The sequence below is a fragment of the Cebus imitator genome, unplaced genomic scaffold, assembly GCF_001604975.1.
Source record: "Cebus imitator isolate Cc_AM_T3 unplaced genomic scaffold, Cebus_imitator-1.0 Scaffold79, whole genome shotgun sequence".
In the NCBI taxonomy this organism is placed as follows: domain Eukaryota; kingdom Metazoa; phylum Chordata; class Mammalia; order Primates; family Cebidae; genus Cebus; species Cebus imitator.
Window position 1 is genome coordinate 6,217,677 of NW_016107394.1, and position 10,636 is coordinate 6,228,312.

The 10,636-nt window shown below is 41.3% G+C and overlaps 1 protein-coding gene across 10 annotated transcripts in view; it reads left to right on the forward strand.

The window, feature by feature from the left end:
• Positions 1 to 10,636, forward strand: part of EMSY (EMSY transcriptional repressor, BRCA2 interacting) — a 105,757-nt gene that overhangs the window by 39,281 nt on the left and 55,840 nt on the right. For all 10 annotated transcript variants that reach the window (XM_017533032.2, XM_017533040.2, XM_017533035.2 and 7 more), the window contains one exon: positions 9,691 to 9,945. In XM_017533032.2, the coding sequence (XP_017388521.1) occupies positions 9,691 to 9,945 (255 nt within the window). The remainder of the gene's footprint in view (positions 1 to 9,690; positions 9,946 to 10,636) is intronic.

The window sequence follows — 10,636 nt, forward strand, 5'->3', positions numbered from 1 at the left end:
ATAAGTGGGAGTTGAACAATGAGAACACATGGACTCAGGGAGGGGCCATCACACACTGGGGCCTATAGAGGGGCAGGGGCTAGGGGAAGGATAGCATTAAAAGAAATACCTAATGTAGATGACAAGTTGATGGGTGCAGCAAACCACCACGGCATGTGTATACCTGTGTAACCTGCTCGTTTTGCACGTGTATCCCAGAACTTAAAGTGTAATTTAAAAAAAAAATGCTTTCTTGAACAGCATGCTAACAGCAGTGAACAGAGGCATGAGTGTGGAAGATTTTCAAAAAGAGTTTAACATGAAGGTTGCCATATATGCTGTTGCCAATGCTTGGAACATAGTGTCTAAAGACACAGTTGTGCGTGCCCAGCACAACCTGTGGCCTGGGACTATGTTTAGTGATGACGAGCAAGTTAGTGACTTTGAAGGATCTTGTATGTCAAATGAGAAGAAAATGATGTCTGATACTTCCTTCTCACATTTGCAAGAAATAATCCTTCAGAGTCTTTCTGGAAGGTAGGTGAAGTGGATATTTAAGAAGTTTTTAACATCCATCATGAGGCTGTAGTTACTCATTCATTGACTGATAGTGAAATAGTCAAAATGGTTCTGAATCAAGGTGGTCATAAGAGTAATAATGAAGATCACATTAATATTGCAGAAAAAAGTCTTATATATAACATGGTGAAAATGTGTGATGACCTTACTGAAGGACTAGAGCGGTGTGCATTTATGGGAGAATAAGAAATCATGTCAGCTTATACAATCAAAGAGAAAATTCTATAGCAAAAACTGTTGTTAATGAGACAGATGACTCTGGAGGAAGCATTTTTTAAAAATCGCTCAGCAGAATGCCTCCTTATCCCTGGAAGACCCACTTCCTGGTCTCTTATCTGCTTCTGATGCTTCTTATTACCTATAAATAAATACTGTATACAGAAGCAGTATACAGTAGCCTTTTAATCAAAACACAACATCATAGGTAGAGACTGAAAGCCTGTCTTCATTTGTCCTTGCTCTTGTTTAACAGCTGATACAAGTATTCTGGTGATACTCCTATCACCAGATTATCCTGAACATATTTTTTTTTTTACTGTATCAGTAATATGTAATATTTTTTACTGTTAAGTTCTTACATGTAAATACATGTGAGAAAATGATTGCTTATCAGTAGCATACAAGTTCAGAGTCAGGAATGGTGGTGATACCTAACAACCACAGGTTGTCCACATGGGTGCCTAAGATAGTGACACCTTTGCTTTCTGATGGTTCAGTGTATATAAACTTTGCACAAAATTATTTAAAATATTTTATATTTTATAAAGTTTATCTTCAGGCTGTGTATGAAGTTTATATGAAACATAAATGAATTTTATGTTTCGACTTGGGTCACATCCCCAAGATATCTCGTCAGGCTTATGGAGATATTCCCAAATCTGAAAAACATTCAAAATATGAAACACTGCTGGTCCCAAGCATTTTGGATAAGTGATGCTCAACCTTTATATCATTTTACACCTGATTTTTTTTCTTTAATGTCTGTGTGTGTAACACAAAACACAGGTAATGTTCTTAACATTTATGCATTATCTTTCCTCTTCACTTACATGGCATTTTCAAAGTTTTTGAACTTCATGTTTCTCTAGGACTCATGTTAAAAACTCAGGGTATTTCATATTTATTCAAAATTACATTGGTAATTTTGAATAAATATGAACCACAGTTCTTGCAAACATGGATTAATGTCTTTCTTTCGGTGATATTCACAGTGGCCCGTATTGTGTGTGTGTGTGTGTGTGCATTTAAATGTTTCATAAATTTAGGCTGAGTACATTATCTCATGCCTGTAATCCTAGCACTTTGGGAGGCCATAGAGGGAGGGTTGTTTGAAGTTAGGAGTTCAACATCAGCCTGTGTAACATTGCGGCACCTCATCTCTACAAAAAATACGAAGATGAGCCAGGTTTGGTAGTGTGCACCTGTAGTCTTAGCTGCTTGGGAAGCCTGAGGCAGGAGGATTGCTTGAGCCCAGGATTTGGAGGCTGCATTGAGCTGTGATTGTGCCACTGCACTCTATCCTGGGCATTAAAATAAGACTGTCTGAAAAACAAAAACAAAGTTTAATAAAGTAGTTGTTACAGAGCCTGTGGATTATTTATGCTATTATTTTTTAGTTTTTGGGTTTTTTTTAGCTGTATCTGGAGATCCTTGTATGGATTGTTGATATCTAAACTTACTTGCAAAATATGATGTGATTGAATGAGTATCTTTACATAAATCTGCATTGATCAAGTTATTGGTTTTTCACAATAAAATTTATTATCTCACAAAACCGGAAATCCAGAATGGAGGCTTAAGTTAGGCAGTAGCTCGTTATAACCATCAAGTAATTTCTTTTCACCTTTCTCTTTGTTCTTCTTGGTATATTGGCTTTTTTCTCAGGTAATTCTCATTCTGGGCAAGTTGGGTACATTTCAGGTACTACATCCAACTGTGGCAATGTCAGAGAAAAAAGAGACAATCCCCTTGTGTGGGTCTGTCTTAGGAAAGAAAATATATTTCCCAGAAGTCTTCCATGAGATTCTCCTTATGTTATGCTGGCCACAACTGTGTCATATGTCCTACCTAAACTAGTTGTTGACAAAAGTAATGGGGCCACCATGACTGGCTTAGATCAATTAGGAATTGCCTGTATGACTGGCTTAGGGCCAGCCCTCTGAAAGTACATGCCAATGCCTTGTGGATTCTTGGGGGAAAAAAAGGTTTCCATGAGAAAGGAAATTAGGCAACCAAGAGTATATGCTGCATTCAATTATTTAGTAAATGGTTTTAGAACAACTGACTTTACATTTGGTTCTGTGCATGTCCATGAGATTTAGTTGGTTGATGGGCTTGGTCAGATTCTTCTTTCCACTTTATTTATTTATTTATTTTTTTGGTCTACTTGTTATGTCATTTACTGAAAGATTAGTGTAAAAATCTCTAGTTACAATTGTGGCTTTGTACATTTGTCAGTTTTTATACACACACACTTAGGATTATTGCATCTTCTTGATGAATGAACCCCCGTTTCATCGTGAACCATCCCTGTTTATCTCTGGTAATCCATGATGTTACCACCAATGTTTCCATGCCTGCCTTTTCTGATGTTAATATAGCCACTCCAGCTTTCTTATGACTACTGTTTGCTTGATTCATCTTTTATTTTTTTTCCTTTTGAGATGGAGTCTTGCTCTGTCGCCCAGGCTGGGATGCAGTGGTGTGATATTGGCTCACTGCAACCTCTGCCTCCTAGGTTCAAGTGATTCTCCTGCCTCAGCTTCCTGAGTAGCTGGGATTATAGGTGAGCACCACCACACCTGGCTAATTTTTGTATTTTTAGTAGAGACAGTGTTTCACCATTTTGGCCAGGCTGGTCTGGAACTCCTGAGCTCAGGTGATCCATCTACCTTGGCCTCCCAGTTCTGGGATTGTAGGCATGAGCCACTGCGCCTGGCCTGCTTGATATATCTTTTTTTGTTGTTATTTGTGCCTCTTATGAACATTGTATAGTTAGGTCTTGTTTTCCAGTCTGATTATCTCTGACCTTTAATTGAAATGTGTAGTCCTTTTACATTTAATATTAATTATCAGTAGGATTGAATTTAAGTCTATCATCTTGACAGTTGTTTTCATTCGTCTCATATGTTCTTTGTTCCTTTTCCTCTCTTTTCCAGTCTTCTTTTAGATTTATTGATTTTTTTTTAAAGGATTTAATTTTATTTTCTCCACTGGGTAGCTACACTTGAAAAAACAATAATTGCTCTAAAGTAGGCTTCTCAGCCTCCACATTGTTGACATTTTGGACCAAATAATTTTTTGTTCCTGAGGTTGACCTGTGCATTATAGCCCTGACCTCTACCCACTAGATGCCAGTAGCATATGCTCGCTGACACTCGTTATGAAAATAAAAAATGTCTCCAGTGACTGTCAGATATCCTGGAGGGTGAGGAGAGGCAGAAAAATTACTCTTGGTTGAGAACCCATCTTTAGAGCCTACCGTATGCATTTTAAATTTGTAACAGTCTACCTTGAAATAAGACACCATTTCATGTATTGTATTAGAATCTTAAAAAAGTACTTCCATTTCCTCTCTCCCTTCCTTGTGCTATGGTTGTCATACACTTTAATTCTACATATATTTATAAACTTCACATTGCATTATTAATATTTTTGCTTCAAACAGATGATTTTCTTTTAAAGAAATTACAAAAGAGGGGAAAAATGTCTTCTAGGTTTACTAGGCTCATCTTATACTTTTCCTGCTCGAGCCTTGAAATCAGTCATTTTTTTTCAAGGAGTCTTGGTTTCTTATAGTGGAAAGTAGTAATTAGAAGCTAAGATCTGGCTGCTAGATATGCTTATTGCTTGTGTGTGTGTGTGTAAACAGCTCACATGTACATCTGTATTTTCATATATTGAAAACTGAGTTCATACTGATGTATCCAATTTCAATCAAACACTGCATGTTAACTTGTTTTCTCCCTTTCTCTCTTTGATAGTAAAAAAACCTAACTTCTATTATCTTGAATGTACTTACCAGTGTCCTGATATGTAGCCAATCTCATGTCATTGCTGCTGTTGCCTCCTCCCCTATGCAGATGCTCTTCTCATTTCACTGAGACTCTGATATCTTCATACTCTTTCCTCATCCCACCTGAGTTCTTTTTTTTTTTTTTTTTTTTTTTTTTTTTTGTGTTTTTTTTTTTTTTTTTTTTTTTTTTTTTTTTTTTTTTTTTTCCGAGATGGAAGGTCTCACTCTGTCACCTAAGCTGGAGTATAATGGCATGATCATGGCTTACTCCTATGGTCAAGGGATCCTACCACCTCAGCCTCCTGAGTAGCTGAGACTACAGGTGCATGCTGCTGGGCCTGGCTTTTTAGCTGAGACTACAGGTGCATGCTGCTGGGCCTGGCTTTTTTTTTTTTTTTTTTTTTTTTGTAGAGACAGGGTCTTGCTATGTTAACCAGGCTGCTCTTGAACTCCTGGCCTCAAGTGATCCTTCTGCCTGGACTCCCATAATGCTGAGATTATAGGTATGAGCCACCGTGCCTAGCCCTGCCTGAGTTCTGACACCCTCCCTCAGCATGGATGCCTATCTCAATCTGGTCAGCTCTGACACCCATGCCAGGTGACCCTTCCAGGCAAAAGCCCTCACCCAGTTTGGACTCTGTACTCACCCTAATGTACTCACTCCTTCCTGTGGATACCCTGCTGAAGCTTTGAGATCCTGTGCTAGGTAGCTCACACTCATGGAAGCCCACTTTATCCCACTTAGGTTCTAACTTTACATGGTTAGTTGTCCCATGAACTCTTCCCAGTGTAGATGCTCTCCTCCTCCTACTGTGTCTCCCATGGTAAGCCAGTCTCCATAGTAAGCTCTGACACCTCATGTTAGACTACTCTTCTGCTTAGCTGCCTAGCTGTCCATCTTGCTTTATACCACCAGATGGCTTTAGTATGGAATTGTTTGGGAAGCTAAGGGTGACGGAAGAGGAAGAAGACCTTGTACTTGTTAAAACAAAAACATTTATTAGTTTGTAATGATAGATTTGTGGTATCATTTGATTGTCTTCTCTAACCTTTCTGAAGGTAGGAACTGTTCCATGAATACAAAATAGTATCCCCAGGATCTAGCCTAAAGTATGTACTCAAGATTTTATTGAATGAATAGATATTCAGAAAGATTCAGTTCTTTAATTAGGTCGTACAGCTATTAATGTTTTTATGTGTTGAAGGCATGGAATAAATACAATTCTGGCTGGGCATGGTGGCTCATGCCTGTAATCCCAGCACTTTGGGAGGCCGAGGCCGGCCGATCACTGGATGTCAGGAGTTTGAGACCAGCCTGGCCAACATGGTAAAACCCCATCTCTACTAAAAATACAAAACTTAGCCAGGTGTGGTGGTACGTGCCTGTAAACCCAGCTCTCTGGGAGGCTGAGGCAAGGAGAATCACTTGAACTGGGAGGAAGAGGTTGTGGTGAGTAAAGATCATGCCACTGCACTCCAGCCTTGGCCACAGAGCAAGTCTCCATCTCAAAATAATAATAAATAAAATAAATACAATTATCTCATTACAAAAATAAATACAAGCATCCTTAATGCTTTCACATCAGATACTTTTCCTATGCAAAAGTATATGGAGATCATAGTGATGGCAATGGTGGCCCATCTGGAGTAGCTGCTGCAAAGGCACTGGCCGCAGCACGGGAGGCGTGGCCGGGGCTGCCCATTCTACAGAGCCCGCAGGGAGCCAGGAACAAATGGGAACACCACTCTCTTCTGAGTTGGCAGGGCAGGAGCCCTGCCCTCCTGTTTGCAGCTGCAGTGGGTGCAGTGGGCTCGGAGTCCACAGACTGGAGTGAGAAACAGGGCTTTTTCCCGCCCACCCATGGCCGCCCATGGACCAATCAACATGCACTTCCTCCCTGCTGAGCCCATGAAAAGCCGAGACTTAGACTCCAACAGATGGGAATACCTGCCAGTGGAAGGGAGCTACCCACTGTAGCGCCTCCCCGCACAGAGTTGGGCGACCGTGTGCTCTCAGGGGCCAGGGAAACCCCCCCTCCCCCTGAAGGCTCCAAAGTGCCAGCTTCTGCTGCCTGGCCTCTCCCTGCTGCTGGTGCCTGCTCCGATTTCAGAGCAGAGTTGAGGCCGAGCCTGGTCGCTGTTGCATTCTAGCTGACTATGCACCACTTGGGGTGGCGCTGATGTGCCAGCCCTCTGCCGCCTAACCCCCCTCCAGACTTTGGGTGCCAGTGAGCACGGGAAGGAAGCTAAAGGAGGGGCTAAGGATGGGTTGATGTGGTTCTGTAGGCACCCTTCCCCACAAACAGCCTGGGCACTGTGGACGCCATGATTAATGGCAGCAGGAGGCAGACAGGCTCCTGGGCGGAAAGGGGCAGGTCCCAGTGAAGCCCCACCTTCAAGCCAGGGTTGGCTTGAAGCATGGGGTCTGGGCTGTCAGTTTAAGGTGGAGTCCACAGAGGGGTGAGAAGTTAGAGGGCTTTTTCCGGTCCATTGGCCGCCCATCTACCAGTTAGTATGCACTTCCTCCCTTCTGGGCCCCTGAGCAGCCTGACCCCAACACACGTGGAGATGAGCTGCCTGTGGAAAGAAGCTACCCACTGTGGGTCTCCTCTGTGCTGAAAGCTGAACACTTGTTGGGGAGACCTTCCTGTGGAAAGGAGCTACTCACTTTGGATCTTCTGAGAACTGTTCTGTTGCTCAGTGAAGCCGCTCTCTGCCTTGCTTACCATCCAGTTGTCTGAGTACTTCATTCTTCCCGGATGCGAGACAAGAACTGGAGACCCGCTAAATGCCGGGACTGAAAAAGCTGTAACACAAACAGGGCTGAAACATGCTCATCTGCTCCCTATGTTGCCAGTGACAAGGAGGAGAGAAGAACTGCCCTTCCGGGAGCCCAGACCTAGGGGCTCCCCAAGCCAGGGCTGTGACACCCTCTTTGGGACTCTGTGGTTGTGGTGTCTCCAGGCTTTCAGGCGCCTCTGTGTTCCCCTCATTCAGATGCAGATGCCTGCAGCAGATCTGCGTGTGGTACATCTGATCCAGCCATATCCTCGCTTGGAGCTGGCATCTCTGCCAGTGCCTGGAACTGCCCACCCCACTGCAGCAGCCGGCATCTGCGCCTGGCTCACTGTTGACAGGTGTGGGATTTGGGCCGGTAGCACGAGCCAAGTGGGCGGAATGAGCCCAGTGGGCACAAGCAATACTCAGGCAGAAGGTGCTGCCGGCCACAGATGTTTCTGTCTGGCGACATGATGATACCCCAGAGATCCTGCGACAACAGTTTAGTTAGGGAGTTACCCATATACATGATTATCTTCATTTAATGTAAGGCCATACATTATGAGTACCATATAAAGTTTAATGTGTTAGGTAGTTTAAAAATATCTTTCACTTGGATAACTTTATACTCATTGAGTCATAAAATGTTGGCAAGGAAAGAGGCTCCAGAGATAGTCTAGTTCAGCACAACTAAGCAATACGGAACACACATGTTACTTGTATACAGGAAGGAGTTGGGATAAGGGAGGTGGAGAACTGAACTATGTAAGTAATGGAAGTAACCCTTCCAGGTGATTCTGACTACCTTCTTTCCCTCCCTTCCTTCCTCTCTCCCTCCCTCCCTCTCTCCCTCTCTTTCTTCTTCTTCTTCTTTTTTTTTTTCTTTTTTGAGGCACAGTTTCCTTCTGTCCCCCAGGTTGGAGTGCAGTAAGGCCATCTCGGCTCTCTGCATCCTCCACCTTCCAGGTTCAGGCGATTCTCCTGCCTCAGCCTCCTGAGTAGCTGGGATTACAGGTGTGTGCCACCACATCTGGCTAATTTTTGTATTTTTAGTAGAGATGGGATTTCACTCTGTTGGCTAGACTGGTCTTGAACTCCTGATTTCAGGTGATAAGCCTGCCTCAGCCTCCCAAAGTGCTGGGATTGCAGGTGTGAGCCACTGCACCTGGCATTCTTGTCTCCTTTCAGAGTGTCCCTCACTCTATGATTGATCTTGATCTGCACAACAGCTCTTAGAGATGCAAGGCAAGGAAAAATTCAACAAATGAGGACACTGAGATCTAAAGCGTCATAGTGACTTCTCAAGTTTCATCTTTCTTCATCTTTATCATTCTCGAGACATTTTACATAAGAATGCGATATTATTTAAATTCTTTTCTGTAATACAGTGTATTTGTCATGGTGGGGATGTGGTAGAGGAAGGGGTGGAAAAACATCCTAAGTACTTGAGAATTAGGCTGTTAGTTTCTTTTTATTGTTTCAGCAGTGCCTAAAAGTAATATGATGAGTTATATTCCAGGGTCTCTCGGTTAGGAATATTAACTTATTGACAGATAATAATCCTTTTAGATAGTTGATGAATTAAAAATTATAGATGAAAAATCTGAGAGAGAGAAGAATATCTGAAACACATCTTTAGTGAAAATTACTAGTACTCCTTACCTATGTATACTTTGTTAATATTAGAATCCCACTGAAAATAACCTTATATCATCAGAATATTTTTGCTGTGGATATAGAGTATGCCAACTTACAACTTTTCACGTGATTGTTTAATGACTCAGAGTTCTTAAGAAATGACTTTCTTTTTTTATTAAATTTTTTTCCTCTTCATCCTCAGAGAAAAGGAAATGACTTTATTTTATTCAAAAGATGAATGTGAGTTATTTCATGTGATACTGTGTTTAAATTGGTTGAGTAGAACCTGAAAAATAATATTTGAAAAATATATGACATATAAATAGGATTCAAAAATTGATAAATTTGCTTTGTTATTATATTATTCACATTGAGAACTTGTATTTTCTAATAGAAAATATATTAAGAGACAAATCTGGAAATACCTTGTCTGATAATTTGTTTCTTTGATTCTCACTCTTCCCCAAGGGAAAATGAGTTCATTTTTAAAATCTAAGAACAAATGTTTGCCTCCCTTGCAGAGGTTGAGGACTAGATATCAAATATGTAAGGTACCACACAGTCATCTGACACTAGGTGCTCAATAAATTGTACTTTTATGAATTTGTCTAGTCTTTAAACTGTTATCTACAATATAACCAGAGGTAACTTTAATTTTACTTTCCTACCAAATTCTACTTTCTCTTACTCCTTTTCTACAGGTGTATCTACATCAGCAATCAAAATGGCATCAACCAGACTTCCTTCCCCCAAAAGCTTAGTGAGTGCCCCAACTCAGATTCTTGCACAGTTTCCTAAACAACATCAACAGTCTCCTAAGCAGCAGTTATATCAAGTGCAACAGCAGACACAGCAACCAGTGGCCCAGCCTTCTCCAGTGTCTCATCAGCAACAGCCTCAGCAGTCTCCTTTGCCACCTGGTATCAAACCTACCATCCAAATCAAACAGGAGTCAGGTAACTGGAAAATGTTTATAAGATATGATGATTCTTCTTTATTCACCAGTCTTTTGAGTCTCCCAGTTCATGAACATGGCGTATCTCTTCATTTATCTGGGTCTTTGACTTTTTCATCAGTGTTTTATGGCTTTCAGCATACAAAGTCTGTACATGTTTTGTTAGATTTGTACCTAAGCATTTCATTTTCTTGGAGTGATTATAATTGAGATTATGATTTCAATTTCAATTTCTACATGTTTTTTGTTAGTATATAAAAATACTTGTTGATCTTGTATCCTTTGACTTTGCTGAACACACCTAGTTCTCAGAATATTTACATAGATCCCTTGGGATTTTCTGTGTACACAACTATGTCATCTGTAAATAGGGACAGTTTTATTTCTTCCTTTCCGATCAGTATGCTGTTTATTTCTTTTTCTTGTTTTATTTTATTGACTAGAATTTTCATATTTTATTGACTAGAACTCTCAATACTATGCTGAATGAATAAGAGTGAGGGGGCCAGGCGCGGTGGCTCATGCCTGTAATCCTAGGACTGTGGGAGGCTGAGGCGGATGGATCACAAGGTCAGGAGATTGAGATCATCCTGGCCAACATGGTGAAACCCTGTCTCTACTAAATTATAAAAAATTAGCTGGGCATGGTGGTGCGTACCTGTAGTGCCAGCTACTTGGGAGGCTGAGGCAGG